At 36.4% G+C, this 25,032-nt stretch overlaps 1 protein-coding gene across 3 annotated transcripts in view; it reads right to left on the bottom strand.

Moving 5' to 3' along the window:
• LOC125067943 (fibrillin-1-like) overlaps positions 1-25,032 on the bottom strand; it is a 43,968-nt gene that overhangs the window by 1,628 nt on the left and 17,308 nt on the right. The window contains exons 2-51 of one of the 3 annotated variants that reach the window (XM_047676861.1): positions 22,417-22,571; positions 19,821-19,903; positions 19,509-19,625; positions 18,607-18,711; positions 18,415-18,522; positions 18,085-18,263; positions 17,298-17,459; positions 17,073-17,160; positions 16,833-16,988; positions 16,532-16,709; positions 16,223-16,360; positions 15,962-16,078; positions 15,544-15,760; positions 15,057-15,267; positions 14,865-14,969; positions 14,533-14,792; positions 14,205-14,388; positions 13,402-13,509; positions 12,926-13,095; positions 12,710-12,842; positions 12,030-12,191; positions 11,549-11,877; positions 11,291-11,441; positions 11,011-11,163; positions 10,722-10,902; positions 10,290-10,482; positions 9,983-10,156; positions 9,659-9,825; positions 9,371-9,510; positions 8,343-8,459; positions 8,072-8,218; positions 7,822-7,938; positions 7,617-7,720; positions 7,276-7,537; positions 6,809-7,133; positions 6,416-6,649; positions 6,103-6,272; positions 5,538-5,739; positions 5,032-5,151; positions 4,445-4,602; positions 3,960-4,300; positions 3,372-3,591; positions 2,981-3,154; positions 2,755-2,863; positions 2,316-2,561; positions 1,755-2,041; positions 1,318-1,524; positions 807-961; positions 240-479; positions 10-100 (exon numbers count right to left, since the gene is read on the bottom strand). In XM_047676861.1, coding sequence (XP_047532817.1) covers positions 10-100; positions 240-479; positions 807-961; positions 1,318-1,524; positions 1,755-2,041; positions 2,316-2,561; positions 2,755-2,863; positions 2,981-3,154; positions 3,372-3,591; positions 3,960-4,300; positions 4,445-4,602; positions 5,032-5,151; positions 5,538-5,739; positions 6,103-6,272; positions 6,416-6,649; positions 6,809-7,133; positions 7,276-7,537; positions 7,617-7,720; positions 7,822-7,938; positions 8,072-8,218; positions 8,343-8,459; positions 9,371-9,510; positions 9,659-9,825; positions 9,983-10,156; positions 10,290-10,482; positions 10,722-10,902; positions 11,011-11,163; positions 11,291-11,441; positions 11,549-11,877; positions 12,030-12,191; positions 12,710-12,842; positions 12,926-13,095; positions 13,402-13,509; positions 14,205-14,388; positions 14,533-14,792; positions 14,865-14,969; positions 15,057-15,267; positions 15,544-15,760; positions 15,962-16,078; positions 16,223-16,360; positions 16,532-16,709; positions 16,833-16,988; positions 17,073-17,160; positions 17,298-17,459; positions 18,085-18,263; positions 18,415-18,522; positions 18,607-18,711; positions 19,509-19,625; positions 19,821-19,903; positions 22,417-22,571 — 8,650 coding nt within the window. The remainder of the gene's footprint in view (positions 1-9; positions 101-239; positions 480-806; positions 962-1,317; positions 1,525-1,754; positions 2,042-2,315; positions 2,562-2,754; positions 2,864-2,980; positions 3,155-3,371; positions 3,592-3,959; positions 4,301-4,444; positions 4,603-5,031; positions 5,152-5,537; positions 5,740-6,102; positions 6,273-6,415; positions 6,650-6,808; positions 7,134-7,275; positions 7,538-7,616; positions 7,721-7,821; positions 7,939-8,071; positions 8,219-8,342; positions 8,460-9,370; positions 9,511-9,658; positions 9,826-9,982; positions 10,157-10,289; positions 10,483-10,721; positions 10,903-11,010; positions 11,164-11,290; positions 11,442-11,548; positions 11,878-12,029; positions 12,192-12,709; positions 12,843-12,925; positions 13,096-13,401; positions 13,510-14,204; positions 14,389-14,532; positions 14,793-14,864; positions 14,970-15,056; positions 15,268-15,543; positions 15,761-15,961; positions 16,079-16,222; positions 16,361-16,531; positions 16,710-16,832; positions 16,989-17,072; positions 17,161-17,297; positions 17,460-18,084; positions 18,264-18,414; positions 18,523-18,606; positions 18,712-19,508; positions 19,626-19,820; positions 19,904-22,416; positions 22,572-25,032) is intronic. The other 2 variants (XM_047676862.1, XM_047676863.1) reach the window with 2 other exon arrangements.

Genomic DNA, 25,032 nt, shown 5'->3' with positions numbered 1-25,032 from the left:
TATACTAACGTCTGCTTCGTCTTCTGCGTCGTCTCACAAGAGTAGTTCCATTTGCGAAAATTATACCTTCTTCTGGAGCCCTACGTCTGCGTCCATTCATCTGTAGACCAAAAATTATACCTTCAATACAAATTAGCAACTAACATTACAAAAAATATAAATACTTGTAATTCACCCTCAGACATTATAAATATTAACTTATCAGCCCCATTAATCAAATGACCGCTTAAAAAAATTACCTTGCAGCTGAAGCATCCTTCTGTCGATATAAGCTCATTCTTTCCACCAATTTTGTACTGATCTCGTACCGGGAAGACCGGAGCATCTCCAATATCATCAGGAGGTAGTGCTCCGTCCAGAGCAGTGAGACAGTGTCCAGCTCCTACCAGCTGATAGCCTGCAGGGCACCCGCACTGATAGGAGTCTCCGAATGGTGTACATCCAAATAAGCAACTCGCCGTTGCACAACCACCAGCCAACTGGTAATAATAAATATTCATATTATAAACAAACTTATACAATAATTTAAATTACAATATTTGCATTTGTGTTCCTTCCTGATATTTAATTAATAATAAAAAAATACTATTATATATCCATCTATTAAAAAAAAACCGCATCAATATCTAAATTACACATCATTTTAAAGATCTAAGGGACATACGGACTGACAGCGGTAAGCGACTTCGTTTTATACTACCTATGTAATAATAATGATTAGCAAATTTTGGCAACTACCACAAATGTTCCCCTTATTCTGTTGTAAAGTTACAACAGTTTTCATTTAAAATGCGTTTTGTCATTACCTGCAAGCAGACCGCGTGTCCCGCATCCCATCCGTACCCGGCAGGACATCCGCAACGGTAAGCGGAGGCGAGAGGGAAACACGGCGAGGCGCCGCACGGCGCGCTCGCGCACGCGTCCGTCGGCACACACACTCCGCTCGACGAACGAGACGTACCTGACACAATATTTGTTTCTTAAATAATTTATCAATCTATTATTAATTAATTAACATATTAATACACAATGTAAGTATATGAATATCTATGTTTTTTAATTAACTTTAATATAAACGACTTCATAAAGTTACAGACGACTAAGGTGTATTTTTACGATTCAATATGTAAATAATATATCTAAGTCATCATAATCAGTCATAAGTATACATAAGTCAGTATAATTAGATTTTTTAAATTAATTTTATATAAAAAATATACATATATTTAAAAATATATAAATATATGTCTAACAATTAACAAAAACAAAACAAAACACAAAAAAAAAACAATCGGGCACAGCTATAAAGCTACTAACCTGCTGGACAATCACACCGGTATCCGCCCGCGTAGTTTCTACATGGAGACTGACAGCGACCGTCCTCACACTCATCCCGGTCGAGGCACCTGGTGCCCGTGATGTCAAGTCGAAAGCCTCGCGGGCAAACGCAACGATACGAACCCAATAGGTTCACACATTTACCAGGAGTGGAGCATAACCCTTCTTCGTGACATTCGTTAATATCTGTAAAAAAAGTAATACAAAATAAAAACGTGATACAAAATAATGTGCCATTTTGATTGGTAATTTCCGAGGTCTTTGCAATCTTGAAAAATCCTACATAGGAAACACATTATTCAGAATATTCTACATGTTTGTATGTTTCGAGGGAGAGGAGGCCTCTCAAGGGAGAGGAGGCCTTTATCCCAGCAGTGGGACATTTACGGGCTGCTAATGATTGTATGTTTACTCACCCACACAAGCATCGCCGCGTTTCTCGTAACCGTCTTGGCAAGAGCATTCGAAGGATCCATCCGTATTGGTACAAGTTTGCTGGCAAGTGTGTGTTCCTCGTTCACATTCGTCTATATCCCTACAATTGGCACCATCCTCGTCCACTTCATAGCCAGGTCTGCAGAGACACTCGTATGAACCTTCAGTATTCTTACAAAGATGATCGCAGGGTCGTGATATACACTCGTCGATGTCAGCGCAAATGTCACCAGCTGCTTTGTAACCACGTCCACAAACACAACGGAAGCTGCAAAGAAAAGGTATTGTCTAGTGTTTTATATACTACAATTTAATATACCATATTGTGGTATGTAACTATCTACTTAAATATTACATATAAATAATTATTATTCGAGTATTCCAATATATTTAAATATATTTGGTTACAGACAACCGTATCGTATCGTACAGTATTGAAATCAATCTATATGCTTACAAATTCTATTTATTCCTTTGCTTGGAAATATGAATATACAAAGGGACTCTTTAGTTAATTAGAACGAATGTTGCATAGTACAAACCTTCCTATAGTGTTGACACACCGTCCCGGAGCACACAGACCCGGCATGGCCGCACATTCATCAACATCGCCGTAAATATCTGGTATCATTGTTTCACTTCCCCCTCCAATAACTCCACCACCGCCCATACTGCCCGGTATTAGATTAGTTCGCGAACAGAGTTCCAACCGTTCTGGACTACCAGGAACAGGACATAGCTCGCATTCTGGTCCCCAAGCCACTCCAAGAGTACAGCAACATTGCGCTCTACAAGTAAAAACCACTTTTATAATCTTTAGAATATTATTTTCTATTTAAAAATCGATGACCGCTAAAATATAAATAAAATTTATAAGTATTGTTGCTGTTCATTTAATATTTGTTCCAAATTTATTCAATTATTTCAATGACAATTAAAAATCATGATGTCATTTTATAAACATATATCAATTTCACTTACTTGGTAACCTGTGTTGGTGGTGTTGGTGTGGAAGCAAAAGACCGTGGCCAAGGCTCAGGTACGCAGCGACCTGATACCAAAGATCTGTGGCACATTCCGGTTCGACGATCTAAAAAGCAAAACAAATATTTTCACATTTCAAACAATAGGTTTACTTGTTACAGAACAGAGAAGCAAGTTTTCACGGATATAATCATGTTTTTTTATTCAATATTTTAAAACTCACCGATACAAGACTGTCCATCTTCACTGGGCTCGTAGCCAGCGTCACAATCGCACGCGTACCCGCCATCCGTGTTGATGCACACGCCAGGAGCGCAACGATCCGACCGCTCTGCGCACTCATCGATATCTTCACACGCGTCCGGAGCATCGTGCGGAGCTGATGTCCTTTTATATCCTAAAGATAATAAAATAATTTTAAAATATTTTTTTTATAAAACTGTTATATGATATCAGTGCTGTTTATAATATATTCTATTCTTTGATAAGTATTTTACAATATTGTTACCAAAAATATATTTTTATAAAACGTACATTCATAAAGCTGCACTATCCCATAAGATAAACCCGTAAATTTTATATTGTATATCATACTATATTATTATTTCACCCACCTTCGGGGCATTTGCATATGTAAGAGCCAACGACATTCTCGCAGGCGTGCGGGCAGACGGCGTGGTCGGCGGCGCATTCGTCTACGTCACGGCAGTGCACGCCGTCGGGCGCCAGCCGATAGCCAAAGGGACACGTGCAGCGGAACGAACCCGCCGTATTGTGACAGCGGAACGAGCAAGAAGCCCGGCCTTCAGCGCATTCGTCTATGTCGACGCACGTCTAGGGAACGAATTAGAAAAATATTGTACAAATTACTGTTAAAACTGAAAAAGGCGCACCAGTTAAGAATCCAATAAATATTCGTAGATAATATTTGACTTATCAAATAAGTGACTGGATTTGCAACGTCCAATTATTTAGTTTAAAAACTAAAAAACACGACCGCCCTAAATATTTTAATTTGTTTATGAATAGGCAGTGCCACTTGGGATGGTTTAAAAATTCTACAGGGACCACATACATCCAAATCTTCAAGCATGTAAAACTGATGGTGAAATAAAGAAACATACATACATGAACCCTGAAAACATGCAATCTTTTTTGGCCAATTGTGTGAAAAGTTTTAAAATTAATTTAAAATAGCTTACCTGCTCAGTACCCTGCGTAAATCCATAATTACATCGACATTCATATCCACCAGGAGTATTGGTGCACGTCCCGTTTCCACATATCCTTGGATCAGTAGCGCATTCGTCTGAATCGACACAGACAAGTCCTGTACCATCGAGAATGTATCCTGGCGGACATTCGCATCGAAAAGACCCATCAGTGTTTATACAATGACCACCTTTGCATACATCGGGACGGACTTTACACTCGTCAAGATCTTGTGTCAAATTTGGGCGACCCATTCCACCTTGACAGATGCGAAGGAATTCTGCTGAGTTCGGTACTGGGCATCGTTCACAGTATCGGCCCCATGCAGCTCCTAAAATAATTCGTATTCGATTCAATTAATTTGTCCACAACGTCTATCTTTCCGCGTAATATTTGTACCCACTTTTGGGTTTAGAGAGCTGCGTCGTTTCAATGCCACTAGTTAAAAAACCAACAGTTTTTAAGGTGTTCTTACCTTCGGAACAACAGCAATCAGGCCGACCTAACTGCAATGGACGTGCTTTGTGGCATCGTCCAGCATCCCACTCGTCATAGCACAGTTCTTTACGTTCATCGACACAAATCGCTGCTATTTTGTCGAACCGCCATCCAAGCGGACAGTCACAGCGGTATCTAATTAAATACACGTAATCATATTACAAAAAAAAATCAAAGCAAAGTGAAATAATATTGTAATAAATTACATTTTACAAAACAACATGATATAATTATTTTGATAACATAACAAATTACTTAAGTTTTGAGAATTCAACAAAGATAAAGTAGATAGATAGATAGATAGATAGATAAAAACTTTATTGCACACAAACATAAACAGGAAAAAAAAAAAAAACAGTAATAACAAATATAGGTAAATAAAGTACTGTATTAACTGCGTGACTTTATTCATTATTTACAATACCTTTACCTGTGTTTGAAATTATCTGCATATTAAATTTTATAGCTATAAGTTGAGATTAGTGTTAAGATTTAGGAGACTCTTTGTTTTTTTTTTAATATCCTCCTTTTTTTAAGATCCTTTATCAGAACACAGTAACTCACCCGCCATTGAAGTTATGACACTCCCCACCAGCACAAACGTACTGCAGCTCTTTACATTCGTCGCGATCAACACACTTTCTCCCAACCAGCCGCCAGCCGATACCACATGAGCACTCATAGCTGAAACAAAAAAATATGTTTCTTTTTCCTAACCGGTTCAAACACCTTAAAGTAAAACACAAAACGTAATAGTTTTATATCTGTCGGAGAAACATACAACTAATCGCACTTATCTGATATATGTGACCTGCAGTCAAAGTATAACAATTATTAGAAGTAGGACTTTGTAAAAACCCGTCTTAATAGATGCACTTATCAGATTACATAATAAAACATCAAACGTTGTACTCTTGCTTCACGCTTTAATTAGAAAACCCGAGTAATAACAGGTATTACGTACATACATATATAACATATAAAATCCGCCGGCCTAATATAATAAATATATGTGAATGTATTGAGACGATACTGATACTTGTCAAACATGATAGCACCATCTCACTTACCCGCCATTAGTGTTAGTACAAGAGGGAGATCCGTCTCGTCCACACGGCGAAGGCAATTCCGTACACTCGTCGACATCGCGGCAGTTACGTCCATCACCTGTCAACGTGTATCCGGGCGCGCACTCACAGCGGAACGAACCGGCCGTATTACGACAGCGTCCGTTGCGACACACCATACCACCTTCACGACATTCGTTGATGTCTGTAAATAAATTATAAAATACTTCTAAATCTTATCTTTATTTAAGGAAAGGAGAAAAAAAATCCTACCAGTTACGGTTTAATTAAAATTAGCGTCAACAAAAAAACAATGAACTTCAAAAAGTTTCATGCGAGCACGCATAAATTAAGAACTTAATAATATACTACGCAGATTTGCCTTGCCTCGCTTCTAGCTGAAGCACGGATTAATAAATATGAAAGACAAGACAAACGACGTTTTTGAACGCACTTTAGATAAACCAGTGTTGGTAAGAAAGGAGAGGTAGTTGCTTCACTTAACGGTGTTTTTTTTTTTAATTTAATTCTGTTTTTTAAATATTATTCTTATCGAGAAATTACATACCAATACAATCATTATTGGCGCCTGGCTTAAATCCTTCGTCACAGTGACATACGTATGAACCTGGTAGGTTCTCACAAGTGCCGTTGCGACAGAGAGGACGCGGGCGACTGCACTCATCAACGTCTCGACACGCGTTCTCACGCAGTGTGTAACCAGGCTTACATTCGCAACTGAAAAAATATTGATTATAATTATAATTATATATTATATAATTATTTTTAAGAAAAATAGGAAAAACCGCAAAAGCCTATGAAATATTGCTTGTCTTTAGCCTTGTTTTAGCTTAATTTACGCGCTTGTTTACACAACTCACCGATAGGATCCAATTGTATTTCTACATTCGCCGTGTTCACAAAGCCGCTCGTCCGCGCACTCATCCACGTCCTCGCACTCGTCCAGCGAGGCGGTGAGGCGGTATCCAGGCGGACACTTGCACTCGTATGCACCAGGCAAGTTCACGCACTGCGCTAAACCTCGGCATGGCGAGCGATGTAATGTGCACTCGTCGATATCTCGACATAGATGGGAAGTGTTATCGTGTTCGTATCTGAGTAAAAAATATTTATTAAAGTCACCTTTTTATTTCCTTATAATATTTTATTTTCAAGAGCAGTAAATAATAATCTGACCAAAATATTACAAAGTTTATATTGAAATCGTATAAAATTATAGATCAGTAATCTTTATTTATAAATGCTAAGCTTACCCATGATCACAGCCACATTGGAACCCAGTTGCCGTATCATGACAAGTTCCAGGCTTGCAAAGTTGTGGCATTATGTCGCATTCGTTAATCGGCTTCGTTTCGTTTGTCATTGGATTAATATACTCTCCTGGTTTTTCGCCACATAATGCCATATGCTCCTGAGAGCCCTTATCTGGACAAGATTCACAAGGTGCTCCCCAGGCCTTGCCGACGGAACAACAACATAGATATTTAGTCTGCGGAACTCCGACGGCGGCAGAACAATGACCCGTATCTGGATCCCAGTCCATGTAACATTGTCGTTGACGAACGTCCACGCATTCCTCTGCAATTTCCAATACAGATTTTGTCATCCGTTTCAATAAAGTTTATTTTTATTTTAAGGTTCAATAATATCTTTACAATTCGCGTTAATAATACTTATAAATGTTGTCTGATAACAATATATAATAGGACTTTATACTCACTGCCATTGGGCATGGCTACGTATCCCTCCGGACAGAGGCACACGTAGGAGCCGGGCATATTTCGGCACACGCCTGGTCCGCATACATCGGGTCGAGCGCACTCGTCCACGTCCTCGCAGCGCTGCTCATCCTCCGTCAGCTGCCAGCCCTCGCCGCACGTGCATACGAATGAACCGAACGTGTTGGTACAAGTACCATGCTCACACAATGCCGGGTGCTGCTGGCACTCGTCAATATCGGCCAACGTCACTACATATGAAGGCTGAAATATATTGAAAAACATTGTTTTAGTTAACAAACAACATATAAAATATAAGGCATTGTAAAAAAGAGAAACTGACCGGCTCTAAAACTGGTTGATAGCCGGGGCCACCCGGACATAGCTGTCTATAAGCTTCTGAGCCTGGTTCCGGACAGAGATCGCAGTAGTTACCCCAAGCAGCACCTGATAAAGACAATTTTAATTATGTCGTTTCGACGAAAATATATTACAACAGTCAAAAGCATAAAATCCAAATCATTGTAAATTTTCATAACATAACGAACCGACAGAACAACAACATGCTGCCATGGTGCCATCTTCAGACAATTCATCACTGTCACGACACTGTTCAGTTCCGGAGCGCAAATCTACTTTTCCATAGCAACGAGCTTTTCTGGAATCTGGAAATAAAATTTAAATATTATTGATAAATTTAATATACCGATTAATTTTTTATGAATTATACAATTTAGATGGTAAATTTTTATATCATAATATAAATATAAAGAGGCATATTTATCAACTCGATAATACCGTAACAAGCAGTTCCATCGGAGACTAGTTCATAGTTCGGTGGACAGCGACAAATATAGGATCCTTGCGTATTTATACATGTGCCGTACTGACAAGACTGAGGCGATTTACATTCATCCACATCAGTACAGTTAAAACCAGGCATCACTGAAATGAAAAGAAACAAAATAAAATGATTTTATTAACCTTTCAACGCCATCAACACCCAAAAAAAACACAATTAGTGTATTAAGAATCTTTCCTAACTGAATTAGAATAATTTAATACTTACAGTCATCAATACTGTCTGATTGGTAACCCTTGTCACAGATACACTTGAACATGCCGTAAGTATTTACGCAACGACCGAACACGCACACGTTGTCGAAAGTCGCGCACTCGTCCATATCTGCAAAAAATACATTTAAATAAAAAATTTACTTTAGAAAAATCTTTTATTTGATGATTATGTACACTATTTTGAAGCAAATAATAAATTCTAAGCCGAAATAGTTTTTGGATAGAACACATAAATCTTTGAAGAAGATCATGAGTTCACCACTATGATCAACCACCTCATTAGCCTAGTATTTATCTCGTACTCAGTACGTAAAGGTAAACATTATATTATATGTATCATGCAGTAAAATAATGTGATTAAAGCTACAAGGCTTCTGTTTGAAAGTTGGCGAACCCTTTGTCGAAGATTCGTTAAGAGGTAAATTTAAAGAAATTAAAATAATGACTGACGCTTCTCAATTTGTTTTTGATCATGTACGCAAAAACATAAATGATTTTCCCATAAATTGTGACGTAAATTCTATTAACACTAGGAACAAAAATAAAATTGTTACTCCAAGTACCCGATTACACAGGGTTAGTAACTCTTTTTTGGGGCAACGTATACGTTTTTACAACAGGATCCCAGAAAACGTTCAAAATTATTCAATTATAAAATTCAAAAGAATCGTTAAAGAGCGTTTGTGTGCTAAAGGATATTACAACACTAATGACTTTTTAGTTGACTGCACACCTTGGGAATGAAGTGATCGCCTCCAGGCTGTTTCAAATAACTAAAATATAATTATTATTGTACATGCAATATGGAAAAAAAGAAAAAAATATATCCCGCTGAGTTTCTTTCGCCGGTTCTTCTCGGGTCCGAGGTGTTTAATTCCGAACCGGTGGTAGATTTTTGTCAATCAATAAGCAAGTGTAAACACTTCTATATTTAATAAAGATTTTTGACTTTGACTTTGACCAAGGTGTGAAAAATTTATGGGTATTAACTTTAAATAATGATTAAGTAAATTATCTAACCAAGGCAAGATTTTCCATCAGGCGACTTGGTGAACCCGACGTCGCAATCACACTCGTATCCACCCGGAATGTTTGTACAATGTCCGTTTTCACAAAGTGTTGGGTCGTTCGCACACTCATCGATATCTACACAGGAATATCTAAAACAAAAATATATGAACCGTTAAGAATACGGCTATTTTGCAATCCAACGTTTATCTTAAACTGAAAACTTTTATGCATAACTCCAATAATCATTTGGTACTCTTAAAAAATAGAAAAAAATACATTTCAATAAGACTAACTAACCCGTCACCCTTGTATCCTGTGTCACACAAACACATGAACGATCCGTCAGTATTCCTGCAAGTAGCGCGCGGATGACAGCCACCATTGTTGGTGAGACATTCATCAACGTCCTCGCACTCGGTACCATCCCCTCTCCAGCCGTCACGGCAACGGCATTGAAATGAACCCTGAAATTGATGATTTTAATTATTCTACTTTTATAATGTTCTCGCCCATAAAAGTGAACTTCATGTGGGGGTGGCAACAATAAGCACAGAAGGAAAGTGATAGGTGTTGAATCTCTCAGAGGCATTCGGTAAAACAGTTTTAGATAAGTGCACATACTGGCAAGTTAATACAATCGGATGATGGGTGACAGTCACAGGTGCCAAGCTCGCATTCATCGTCATCAGTACAAGCAGGGCCTTGTTCTGGTTTGACACTGTAGCCGTCAGGGCAGCGGCACACGAAACTACCGATGGTATTGCGACACTCGCCTGCACCGCATAGTTCAGGTATCTATATAGTACAAAAATATTATAATATTACCAATTGTTTTTAAAAAAAACTGAATAACATAACCTGTTACTAAATGTTATTAAAATTTCTGGTTTATGCGTCAAATAAAATCGAATAATAAAAATAATCTCACATCAGAACACTCGTCGATATCTAAGCATGTGGGTTTGGTGTCCTCCGGCGATGGTAATAACCCTTCGCCACAGGTGCAGATGTAGGAACCGGGCGTATTGCGACAAGTTCCTCCACCACAAACGCGCGCTCCACCACTGCACTCGTCGATATCGCGACAGGTTCTACCGTCTGCTCGAAGATGCCAACCATCCCTAAAAAGATTAAGTTCACAATGAAAACCGTTTAAAAAAATATACAGAAACTGCTAGCTTCTACTTGAAACTTCTACCAATTTTGCTTGCTAAAATAAAAATATTACGAGTATATTTTTATATGCGTAGAAATTTTAACCTACGCAAAAACAAAACACACGATAATATTATGTTGTTATAGTAAAATAAAGTTTGTGATAGATTAAATAAAAAAAAACCATCATGTGGATCGTACTCACTTGCAAGTACAATGGTAGGACCCCGGTGTATTAATGCAATCATGCTGACAACGAGTGGGATCTTCAGTACACTCATCAATATCTTCACAATGGGATTTCACAGTTGATTGTGCGTAACCCTCATCACAAACACATTGGTATGTTCCCATTAAATTTTCACAAGCACCGTTGCTGCAAATTCCTAAAAAAATCACACGTTTAATAAATCATTCATTATTTAAATAGAAGTATTTTTAAAATTTTACACAGTCAAGTCACTTTCATTCTTTCTCCAATATAATTCACATACCCGATGTTATTGAGCATTCGTCGACATCCTTGCAAGACAATCGGTCGGGAGCGAGCTCCATACCCGGTGCGCACTCGCAACGGAATGAGCCTGGAGTGTTGACACAGCGACCACCACGGCACAACGCGCGATTTTCTGTACACTCGTCGATATCTAACACGAACAAATAAAGTTTTGAATTGGAACATGACATGTACAAATTAAATGTGACGACTATGCAGAATATAAATAGTGAGTATAGTTTATAAGCAAAAGAATACGATATGTATACAAGACTCACCAACGCAAACCTTTGACAACTCGTCGGTTATGTACCCTGGACGGCATTGACACGTGAAGCTACCCTCGGTGTTGCGACATTCACCGGCACCACAAACATCGTCTACTATTTCGCACTCATTCACATCAACGCACGTATGATTCTTTGAATCCTAGTAAAAATATGTCAAATATTTATCAATTCATACTTTATTTTTAAAGGATTATTAATTACAATTTTTTAAATATACACTAACGGATTATAACGGATTTTAATTACCTTCTCGTAACCAGGGAAACAATCACAAGTAAATGTTCCGAGCATATTTCTGCACCTGCCATGCCCACATAGGCCCGGGAATGCAGCACACTCATTTACTTCCATTTGTCCAGGAATTAATCCCGTTCCAGTACCAGTTCCCCAGTTATCCAAAGATCCATTTCCCCAAGTACCCCCAGTGTCTACGTCCCAACCACCGCCGATCGTATCACCGTCACCTGTGTGGCTCCATATATCAGTTCTATTCGGACCGCCCGGGACAGGTCGGTCCCAGATAGTAGGTGGTCCACTGACGTCAGAAATACAAAGGTTGCGATATGCGTCCGTGCCTGAAAATATTATAATGTTATATTTTAAATAACTTTATTATTATACAACAATTTATACTGTAAGTAAAAATAGGACGGGTAGCAAATAGAATCAAATGGAATGCATAAAACAATGTTTTGTGTTACGTTTGTTTAATAAAAAATAACCTTACCTTTTTTAGGGCAAGGTTCACATCGTCCGTCACCCCAGGCTTTTCCAAGTGAGGAGCAGCAGCAAATAGCACGGTAAACAGTAACTTGCAGTGGATTAGAGCAGCGACCGCCGACGTAGTCAGTGTAGCAATACTCGCGACGAGTGTCCACGCAACGGTTACCTACGATATTCAATAAGAATAAATATTTCTAAATGACAGTTTAAAAAACTTTGATAATTTATTATTAATTTTTAATAATAAATTATCAAAGATTTTTTTTTGCTGTTTTGCTTTATTAATTTTACGCAATTTGTTTGTCTTTAAGAAAGAAGTTGATGGAGATATATAATGTTTTCACTATACACGATATTTCATATGAGATTTAACCAGATACGCCATACACGTGTATCACAGTTTTTTCCGAGTATATAGTTTTTTACACAATTGCAAATGTTGTTAAATTCGAAATTCCTTTAGCTGATCTTTTCAAAGAATTTATTGTGAAAATGTTAAACAGAAACAATTCACGGAGCATTTCAATATCTCATTGAGCCTCTGTTACGCAACTAAGTATAACATCTCCACAATAAATTAGACGGGTATGACTTCCGTCTATTAATTTAAGTTTATATAATACTACTACACTATTTGTAGCATTTACATAAATAAATAAATAGGGGATCAAAAGGGATTAATACCTGAAGCATCAAGTGTCAATCCAGAAGGACAGTCACAGCGGTAAGAACCATCAGTATTTACACAATCTCCACCAATGCAAAGATCTGGATCCAGCATACACTCATCAACATCGCGGCATGTTGCACCATCCAACTATAAAAAGGTAGGGCTCAGTTTTAATTAAAACTGTTTTGATCATATTTAAACAAGTAAAATAGAAAGCCAAAAGTATTTACCTTGGCAAATCCTTTCGGACAAGGACAATCATCAGGTTCGCAGGGCTCGCAGGGAGACCCCCACGCTAGTCCCACGCTGCAACAACACTCCTGTCTTAGCAGCGTATTAGGAGCAGCCGCTTCGCATTGCCCGTCGACAACTCTTCGCCAGCATGAGCCGCGACGATTATCTAATGAAGACCAATTATATGTAAATTCTGTGTGCAATGTATATTTTTTTATTTTATTTTATCAAGAACCCGCATGGTCCGGAGATTCAGGCCAGCCTACAATATGTCTACAATATTTCACTGATCGTAAATCGGTCACGGCATTTAACCCCAGGGACTAACCAAATGCGCAATTGGAATAAGACAAGTAAATGGACAGTTCATTATTCCTGTCCATAACTTATATTTAATATTGTCATCATTCAAAATTAAAATGAATGCATATTTTAGTAAGAATTCAGTAGGAAAAACATAAGGTATGGTTACCGAGACAGTGTTGAGCGGTTGCGTCTAAAACGAATCCATGTTCACATTCGCACTCGTAACTTCCATGAGTGTTGATGCATCTTCCGTTGTCGCAGGGATTGGATTGTTCTGTAATTTAACCAAAATATTTAAGGTTCCTTTAAAAATATAACAAGTACGGAACTAGATTTAAGTAATCAATATAACTTTAGAATGAAGTAACTTTGATGTCAACCTATATAGTCATATCATATACTTTGCAGTATTGGCACAAATGAAAACTACTGGGCAAATAATTTTACCGAACATATTTTGGTATATTTTAATTTATTGTGTTATAAAAATTAATACTATATAAACTAGAACTACAAATATAGTAAGTATTTATTACTGAAAACGTTATTTTTTAATTCATGATTTTTTTAGATTTAAAGTAATATGGTATTGCTTAAGCAGTGCAATGATAACGATTTCATGGGTATGAGTTATACGAGAATGTTAGGACTCATTAATTATTAAAGATTATTTTACATTTGCGTTTATGAATTGATTTAAGTGTATTCAATGAAATTTAACATTTCAAAATATAGTATAAGTATAATCGTTTCGGAACCTATCTGAATTTAGAAAATATTGTGTAGCCTCTCACTTGCTCATCATATATGTTTCAAAAGTTTTACAAAAAAATATTTATGTTTTAACAACAAGTGAAAGACTAGAATTATCATCATCATCGATCAATGGAATCACGTGACACTTGGCCTTATGTTAAAAAGCCAATGCGTATGAGACAGTGTGATGATACGTTCACACAAAGTTGTAACCTGTTGCGACTGGGAACATGGGAGGTATGTCCCCCCTGTCATAATCCTTGACGATGAAAATAACCTCACCCTCGCATTCGTCTATGTCTCTGCAGATTTGTTCGTCGGGCTCGTATCTAGTGCCGGGTGGGCATACGCATGTGAAGCTGCCCATTGAGTTCCGGCACTGTCCACCAGTACAATACTGAAACACAGTAAAAAGAATAATGTACAACTTTGTTTAATACATTCCTTTATTACCCTTATGATATAATATGCGATAACTTTATAAGTGTTTAAAAACATTTATATTATTATTTTAACAAAATTCGTTTGTTGAACCACTCACCGACTGATGCATATCACATTCGTCGATATCCCTACAAATACCATCAGCATCGGGATGATATCCAGGGTCGCAGATACATTTGTAACCGGGTTCAAGATTTTCACACGTGCCGTGTGGACAGATACCAGGAATCATGGTACACTCATTGATGTCGGCACCCCCGTTATCTTTACTGGCACCCTCAGGGCAAAGAATTTCGTAATCTTTAGTACCCTGTACGGGGCATGACTTACAAGATACACCCCAGCCCAGATGTAAACCTAAATAAAAAGAAAAAATTAATATAATGTCACTTCTATTAATCTTGTCGATTATTCAAGAATATTGTTTACCTTTACTAGAACTACAGCAACACTGAGATCTGGTAACCGGCGTTGTACCAGGTCCCGTGCATTGACCTTCTTCGTATTTTTCGTAACACAAATCTTGAACTTCGTCTGGTATAACATAAACGCACATATTAAAAACCGATGTTATTGTTAATATAAATATATTAAATTTATGGTTAACAGTGTTCATTTTACCGAGACACGTTCGTCCATCATTGCTGAGAGTAAATCCAGGGAGACACTCGCATCGGAATGAGCCCGGAGTGTTGTGACACCGGCCGTTTCGGCAAACTTTTAGCTCGGAACACTCGTCTACGTCGACACACGCGCTACGGTCTGGAGTGGGCCGATAACCCGCTTCACAGACACATTGGAAGGAGCCTTCGCCGTTAACGCATCGTCCGCCCTAAAATTACCAATAATAAAAGTATTATTTGGAAATTGTGTTGTTGATGTACATCTTTGTAATTAAATAATAAATTTTAATCTAAATACAAGTTATTAATTTTGTTTCTTTGAAAATTGATATAATGCAAAACTACCTAAGTGTACCTTTAAGAAAGATTGCGATTTTGCAACGTTTCGCGACATTTTTGACGACATTTATTTCTTAAGTGAGGAATTTAGAGAAATCTTATTAATTTTGAAAGTTCTTCTTAAATAAAACTTTTACTTTAATAACCTGGCACAAACTCTTGTCGATGCACTCGTCCACGTCTGCGCAGTAGCCTGCAGCGGAGCGCGAGAAGCCCGGCTCGCACACGCACTCATACCCGCCAGGCGTGTTGCGGCACCGCCCGCGGCGACACACACGCGGGTTGTCCGCACACTCGTCCACGTCACGACAAGCGTGACCCGTCTCCGTTGACTCGTAGCCAGGGTTGCATGTGCACTCAAAGCTGTACATATTGGTTAGAGCTATATTATTTTACGTATATTTTATTACAATTATATATTATATTACATAATGAGAAACATCAAACAATCAGTTTTAATAAAATTGGACGAAAATGCAACATATAAATTAATTTATTTTTTTAACTTTTTTTTCCTAATATAATTTTCTAAATGAAAATATAATAAGTTATCCATATCCATACCCTCCACCGATATTGGTGCATACTCCATTTGTACACATGCCTCCATTCGTCATTTCACATTCGTTTTTGTCGCTGCATCTAAGCCCGTTCTCTACAGGGTCGAAACCGGGAGGACATCTACAAATATAGAAGAAAAATCTCACTATAACAATTTTAAAGCGCTTAATATGTTTTAGTTTCTTAGAAAATTTTCAATAGTCCGTAACAATAGGTCTAGTTACTCTTAATACAAATGGTTATGAAAATCTTAAATTTATTAACCTGCATTCAAATCCACCAGGCTTGTTAATACACGTCCCACCCTTACAATACTCGAGCGCACACTCGTCAATATCAATACACGTTGGGTTTCCATCTTGTTCTGCGGACTCAGCGCCGTCCCAACACTGGCATTGATATCTATAAAAACATAGAACATATTACAAACATATCTTATTTTATTAAGTTTAATATTTTACTAAACACTATCATTTCGCTAAAAATCTGATATTTATAATTTTCTTTATCGTGATTAATGTGTAAAATTTAATTTAATTTTTTTATATCGATGTTGCATTGGAAACTTCTTACCCGATATCTTTATCGATACATGTTCCTAAACCACAAATGCCATTTCGCAGCATACATTCGTTAATCTTGGCGATGGGTTGTGCGGTATCAATACCTCCACCTGAGATTATCCCACTGGTGTCGTTGCGTCGCCAATCTGGTGGGATCATACCACCACCACAAAGATGTGTCCATTCAGCTGAAATAAGAAAAGCAAAACTTTGACAAGGGCCTCTTCATATGAGTTAAATGTAATTAAATGTATTCTATACAAATTAATTAAAACTAGTAATACTCCAACTAAATCTTCAAAAATACTCACTGGACCCTCTTGGTGGACAAGGCGTGCAGAGATCACCCCAAGCTCGGCCCATGTTATATCCACAACAACAATCTCTATTTGAAAGGGGCATCGGTAGTCGGTCTGCACACTCCCCTGTCTCTCCTAAGTACGTGAAACAACTGCCAACTCGACCGTCTGTAATATTTTTTTCAGAATAAATAATCAAATTAATACTTTAAAGTTTAGTGTATGTTAAAAAATATCTTTAAATATATTTACCTATACAAAACTTCTTGTCGGGGCTGGGGATAAAATGTGGGTTACAGAGACAATAATAATCGCCTTCAGTGTTCACACATTTACCATTCTGCAACGAACAAATTCAATTTTTGTAACTAACTATCAAAGACAATTCTATCAAGATAATTGCATAGACTAGAATTAATAGTTTTATTAACTAGTTAGACACATTCCTAAAAGCATGTTATTTTTGTATCAACTAACCGGACAGATATCTGGATCTTCACACTCATCGATGTCTTCACAGTTGTTCGTGACTCTATGTCTCCTCTGACCAGGGGGACACTCGCAAGAGAATGAACCGATCGAATTAATACATCGGCCCCCCTCACACAGCCCTGGTACAGCTGCACATTCATCTATATCCTAAAGAATAAAAGTTATTTTAAATGGTTGAAAGCTAAGCTACCAACTTTTCTAAAAACTTTACTATTGTTTCTTTATGTATTCGATATTCTCTGGTCATTTTTTTTATTTATTTACTGTAACTAAATAAAAAATATACAAATACCGTTATCAACTATTGAAATTCCTTCCAAGCACAATTATGTAATATGTACACTTTTTTTTAGCATTAGCAGCCTGTAAAAATTTCCCACTGCTGGGCTAAAGGCCTCCTCTCCCTTCGAGGAGAAGGTTTGGAGCATATTCCACCACGCTGCTCCAATGCGGGTTGGCGGAATACACATGTGGCAGAATTTCGTTGAAATTAGACACATGCAGGTTTCCTCACGATGTTTTCCTTCACCGCCGAACACGAGATGAATTATAAACACAAATTAAGCACATGAAAATTCAGTGGTGCCTGCCTGGGTTTGAATCCGAAATTATCGGTTAAGATGCACGCGTTCTAACCACTGGGCCATCTCAGCTCAGTGTACACTATTAATCAATAAAATAACTGCAATAAAATGACTGCTATTAAAAGACATTTGTAATATCTGGTAGCTTAAGTTAACTGGTAAATATTTAAAACTGTACCAGGCTTTACCTGACACTCCTTAGTAGCTAAATTCCTCAAATGCCCTGTTGGACAGTCTAGGTCACCGCAGCGCTCGCAAGGATGTCCCCAAGCAACACCGACCGTGGCACAACAAAGTTGTTTCGTGCAGACTACGCCTTCTAACGCCCCAGTACACAGTGCGCCTCTTGTGTCAGTATAACAGGGTCCTTAAAATGATCATAAATGGAGATTGAACACAGGTTTTGTAGTTAACAAAACATGTGGTATTAATACAATTTAATTAGGAGATAAGTAGGAAAGAAAATTTCGTTTATCTTAACTTGCATTATTTGTGACTGTAAAATTAAAGATACTTACCCGTTCTACGATCGATTTCACACCGAGTACCGGATAAACCATGGAAACACACACATCTATCTGGAGCTATACATCTCCCGCCGTGTAAGCATGGCTCTTTACAAATTGCTGTAACAAAAGATAATGGTTAAATAAACTTAAAATAATATTAGGTAGTTGCATGTTTATCGTAAAACATTTATTTTGACTTACGTTCTGTACAAAATTCTCCGCTCCAACCTGGCGCGCATGCACAAGTACCATTAGTGCAGGTACCGCCGTTCATACAGATCCGTCTGCACCCACCACGCGTACGTGCTGTTAAAAAATTGAAAATATAATTAGTTTTATGTTTAAATATATCACTATACAGTAAACATAGATATATGTGATCGGGGCGGATTATCTATTACGCAGTGTAGGCAACTGCCTAGTCAGACCGAAAATTGGGGCATAATGTGTTAAAAATATTTCCCTAATTTGTATTATTTCTTTTATTTTAGCGTGATGGAATATCTTTATGATATAGGAAAATACGTCGTAATGAAAAAAAAAATGCAATGGCAAGAAATATATATATATATATATTAGGAAGCTAGAAAAGGGTGAAAGGCCCCTAAACGTGTCCCGGCTTGGTTAATCCGGCCTTGTATATAATTTTCTTAATTAACAACCAAACCTTAATGTACCATGACTATGATATCATTGTAATTGTTTGTTTGTAAAAGACGAATTTCCTTTAAGTATTAGTATTAGTCTATCATTATATAGAGTAATTATATTGTTGAATCTTTTAATAGCAAACTTAAAATATTTTGTTTAACAAGCAACAGCTGTAGGCGGAGAACCAACCGTTTATCAAATGTATTTCCAAGGAAATACATAATATGCGTCGGATAATCATTTGAATAGTTTTTTTTTACCTTGCAGTGTAATAGACACGCCAAGTAAATTTGAGATCAATTTGATTTAATGGAAAGCGAAATGATTGAAAATCTATCGTCATATGATATTGTTTGAATAAGTAATATTAAAAGTGACTATTTAATTATACTATAGACATCTATGATATTTAATAATGTAATAAAATATGCATGTAATCAATGAAAACAGACCAGGGTAAGGATAAAAGCCGCCGCCACCGCACGACGGCGCCTCTACTCCGCCTGGACATCGGCACATGTTTGGCGCCACGCATGAACCTGGCGAGCCACAGTCGGGCCGGCAAATTGCTAAAAAACACATAAAATAATTAATCATATGATACGTATACCTAGTCGGCATGTAAAAAATATATGGCTATATCTTAAAATGATTTTTAAATGTATTAATATGAAAAAAGAGGTTATATAACTAATAACCTGATGATAATTTTTTTTATTATGATTTAACTTATTTATTTAAAAAAATATATATCAAATACTTACGAACGACACATAGTAGTGAATTAGGTCTGGATGTCCATCCGGGACAGCAATGCGTGCTGTTACGACTCCGGCACACGTGGGGACTAAAACAAACATTTTACACTTATAACATTCCTTATTATTATAAATAATTATTTACCCGTCCCGGCTGCGCACGGGTAGAATTAACAAAGGCTAGGATCTTCGATGGCTTACGCAAAAAACCTCAGTAAAGTTTCATCACAATCGGATGAATAGTTTAGAAACGCACGAGGGATGAACATACAAACCATTATTTTTATGTATGAAGAATCTTTCTTACGACAGTAAATTACAAAATAACAGGCATAATTATCATATGTTTATACTTCATTCAGAAACGGATGATAATAATTTAATTACTTGATAGGATTTTGTAAGCAAGCAATAAAATGACATAAGACATTATGTTAATGACTCTACGGAGTTTTAGTTTGTTTGTTGGGTAACATAAAATCGACCTCTATTATACCTTTGTGGTAGTGACCATTGTTGCAAAAGTTTATAGGAGAGCGTAAAAAAATATAATTCGTAATATTTTACGGTCTTATTATTTTTTCTGCTACTGTTTCCATGGTAACATAACTATTCATAAATAAATTGTTACATAGGTACCTTTTGTATAAACAGAAACTATATCAATACTTATATTATAAATGCAAAATTACCCCGGCTGTTTGTTCTTTTATATCACGATCAAGTTACTGAAGCGATTGTAATTAAATTTAATATTCCGGTAGCTTAGGACAAAGATATAGGCATTCAAATATAGAATCTACAGAAAATAAAATCGGATCGGTTGACAATGCAAGGATCAGAACAGAACCAGAACATCCCATTAGGGATGTCATACAATTACTGACTGGCTGAGTAATTACTCGAGTAACACTCACACCGATATGACACTAATCTTATGTAATCCTATAATTAAATTAAACCATAACCATCATTACATCTAGCAAACACAACAGTAAAGGATATTTGTATGTAAATTACCGACTTGGAAGAAGACATTGAAAACGTATAATATTAATAATAAAATACGATAACACAGAACAATTTTCATCAACATGTGTAATAAATAACCTTGTAATAAAATCAGCTGTCTAAATTAAAGCATCATGATCAATTTGCTACGGTTTTTGAAGGCAATTCTGAATGTAGGTCAAATGGAATGACATATTAGGAAATGAATGCATATTGAACAAAGGATAACACTGGTCCTTTAGCTTTGCATATAATTCGAAACTAATATACAAACTAAATTCAAGTAAAAATACTATAAAACATATCAGATCTAAGAATAGAATGAAACGTTAGTTGTGTACACCCTTTGAACCGAATATCGTAATAGTGTCGCTCGTATCATCAAAGGTTACAGCCGAATTGTATACTCCGTAAGATAACACTGCGTAGAATAGTGGGTGGTCACGCCTTGTTAATTTTCACGCTTACAAATTTCGGGTCCGAAGCGAAAGAGCGGAACAACCAAGGTTCACTGGGACAGGTTATTTAGCCAAGGTCGTGTAACCTCCCAAGGGATAAGTGTAGGAACTTTAACCATCATTCCCTCTACTAGTATAGTTACTTCGATATGTACGAACGTTATTTATTTGCTTGTGTTAAAGAATTTTAAACGAATTATTTTATGTATCTTATAAAATATTAATATTATATCCTCATTATTGCACAATAAAAAAATATTTTCATATAATAGAAAATAAACAAGATAAACATAAAAACCTGAATATAGGAAAGAAAACGTTGCATTAACTATAAATATTTAGTCAGAAGTCTAAGAAATTGGCATTTTTTCTCTATGATACTCGATGTCCGTGCCAACAAAGCGATACTATGATATGAGCGATAATATATTTGAATAGTGAATTTAATTATAAATAATACATCTTAATCATATATAAATATAATATGCAAAACAGAAGGATTTTTGCATCGAGAAATGGTAAACCTAGATCAATATTCTAAATATTCCCCGAACGTCCACGCGCTACAAGATCGATGCACCCACGATTAGCTGCGCCTGCGCCTTCGCCGCTGCATTCTCTCACTTATTGAACGTGACTCACGTTTCTCTGAATCAAGTGATCCCATTCGTAGATATTTGCGATGATTTCCATAAATGTAAGTCCGATTTAATTTATACGTGAACTATTTTGTAATAGAAAAAAGCACTGATACGGCCAGCACGCGTCACTGAGCCTCGATTGGTTATTTGTATTAGAACTAAGTTTTGAGCATAGTAACAAATAGCTTTATTAAGTCCTCATAAATATCATTTGTTTTTCACGTAACTGAGATAGCCTAGTAGATAAAAATGGCAATTGTGTACAAAAATCTTTGATTGAAGTATAGATATATATATGAAATATAAAATAAATGTATTAAAGGCTAATTATATTTACTTCTCATATCTTGTTTGGCGGTGAAGGAAAACATGGCATTTGAACAAAATTAGGTAAATTAGGCTTTCAAAGGAAGGTCATGGTCCAGCAGAGAGATTTTTAATAACTTGCAAACTGTAATTAATCGAACATAGGTAAAGTAGGTTTAAGCTTACCCGACAAATTGTGTAGGTACGCGATCGGCTAGCGTACGTGCGCCTCGCGACCAGTGTCGCGGTCTTGGCGTGCTCTGCGGGAGTCGCGGGTCCGCCGCGGCGCCGAGGAGCAGCGCTAGTGTCACTAGCAGCAGCCTCATCACGCCACCATCACCCTGGAATACAATTAACATGCTTTATCATGATAAAAAAAATATCGAAAAATGATTAAGATTATTATGAAGACGGTTAATATTTTCAATTCTATTAATCTATTTCTGTTTTTATATTATAACGATTAAGTGTTAATAATGTTGATAGGAGATAGCAGAATTTCGGTAATGGTTGTTTATCATAATGAGTAGAATCACTACAGCATCGCTCATAGTACAGCGGAGATACGATAGGGCGCGGGCAGGCAGGGCGGGGGGAGGGATCCGTGCCGAAATGATAACACGGTGCGACGACCCGCACTATTGCACTACATCTCTCTCTCTACAATCACTCTCATTACAATTGTTTAAAACGTTTATTTTTTAATTGTTTCTCGGTTAGTTATATTTAATTTAAGAGATTTATTCATTCTTGTAGTTATTTATTCATTATGTAGTATATTCATATAGGAAATAATTTGAATCAATGAATCTACTGTTTTTTAAATGAATACCTATCATCATCATAATTAAAACTAGGAAATTAATTTCATTTTGTCATATAATAGAAAATTTAATATTCTTTTTCTGCTTACATCCGTATAGGAAACAGTGAAATAATATAAAAAAATATATCATATTACTAGTTACTGGTAACTACACATACCGGCTACACACGGTTAGAATAAGGAACTGAAGGAAATGCATAAAAAGTTTAAACCGTACACACATAACTATAAATATATTGGTTTACGCGGTGTACGCCATTAAAGGTACATTCAGCATTATTTTTTCCGACTTCTACAATCATCATCATATTTCAGACTATATAAACAAAACCTAATGAGTTCTACGCTAGTAGTTTTTGAGTTAATCGAATTAAGATAGACAGACAAACTCGGCGGAGAGATTTTATGTTATAATATGAAGTGATTACCAATATTAAGTCAGTCATAGCCACGTGACGTTGCATTGTTACGTCTTTAGACGATCTGATTAATGTAAAATTTTTAATCCGTTTTATTTAACAGTTTAACATATTCTGATTAAAATATTAACAACATTCATGTTTTCCAAAATTTGTAATATTTGTTACAATTACAACCTCCTTACCATCTTGATAGGATTCCAATATGGCCATTAGAATAAATCGACTATATCGTGACTTTTTTTTTAATAATGTGAAATAATTATTCCTTAGTTTGTCTCGTACGTATATACTTTTCACTTTCATTTGCTGTTCATTCATTACGAAAAGGCCTTTACGACAAACGACCTTGTCAATGTAAAAGAAGTGGCGCACGATTCGCATCGGTTAATTATTTTCAGAAAAAACGCGAAGCTCGCCGGATATTTTCTAGTTAGTCATGAATCCTTACACACTTAATTTACGCTGAGAGGAGCGGGCGGGTAACGGCTAGTATTATTATAGATAAACGGTAAGAGTAGGTATGAACAAGTGTCGCTCGACTCTAGCGCATCTGACTCATTGGTCCATTGCCGCCCACCACCCATCTTCCGCACTACCGACCGTTACCACTAGCTTTGGAAACATTTTACCGAGCGACCTTGGCCCTCTGTCGCTGTAATAATATTATTATTAAAAAAAAATACATTTTTCATTTATTACTCATGCCACCTTTTTTTGGAAACTTAACAAGTTTTTTTTAAAAATATATGTATATATCTCAGACAAAATATTATTGCTGCTAATGTATATTTAATATTTATAAATCAGGATAGCACATATAAAATCGTTATTAATATTATATTTAAACTTATAAGTACTTCTAAATTCAAAAGATACGATCGAAAAACTGCCAAAACGAATCAATGCTCTCTTTTTAGTATTAGTAATAAAATAAAAAAGAAACGTAACACTGACGTATCGGTAAAACTTTCGTATAAAGTATCCTTAAAATAAATAAACAAGTAACCTTGATAAAAATGAATAGTATTAAACGAACTCTCCCTAAACACTTAAAGTATGAACATTTTGACGTTGTATAAACACATAGTTAAAAACAGAAATAAAAATTTTATTTCATACAATTTTAGTCCTTGTATCAATGTCTATAAAGTGTATTTTTAATGGTAACCTATTTGGATCAATTTCGATTATCTTCTATATCAGTGCAGTCTTGTAGGCGTTACTGGGAATGATTTAGAAGAATTCGTAATACGTGAAGCAATATTCGATGTGTTATGAAAGATCATTGAAAAACATTCCGACAAGTTAATTTCCGATATTATTATTGCTGATGTGATTGTGGCTGTTGATAAAAAAAAGGATTCAGTAAAGATTAAAAACAATGAAACTAAGTAATTCAAATGTTGGAATTGATGCTTGTAGAATATTTATCATAATAACTGAGCGCTTATGATATTTTAAACTTACGATGACGAAAATATGTCCATTGTCAATAAAAAAACTTATTTTTATATATATTATAGGATTTAATTACACTAGCTCACTCACCATTCA

The sequence above is a fragment of the Vanessa atalanta genome, chromosome 12, assembly GCF_905147765.1.
Source record: "Vanessa atalanta chromosome 12, ilVanAtal1.2, whole genome shotgun sequence".
Lineage (NCBI taxonomy): Eukaryota > Metazoa > Arthropoda > Insecta > Lepidoptera > Nymphalidae > Vanessa > Vanessa atalanta.
The sequence above is the reverse complement of the archived record's forward strand: the minus strand, read 5'-3'. Positions and strand labels throughout refer to the sequence as shown.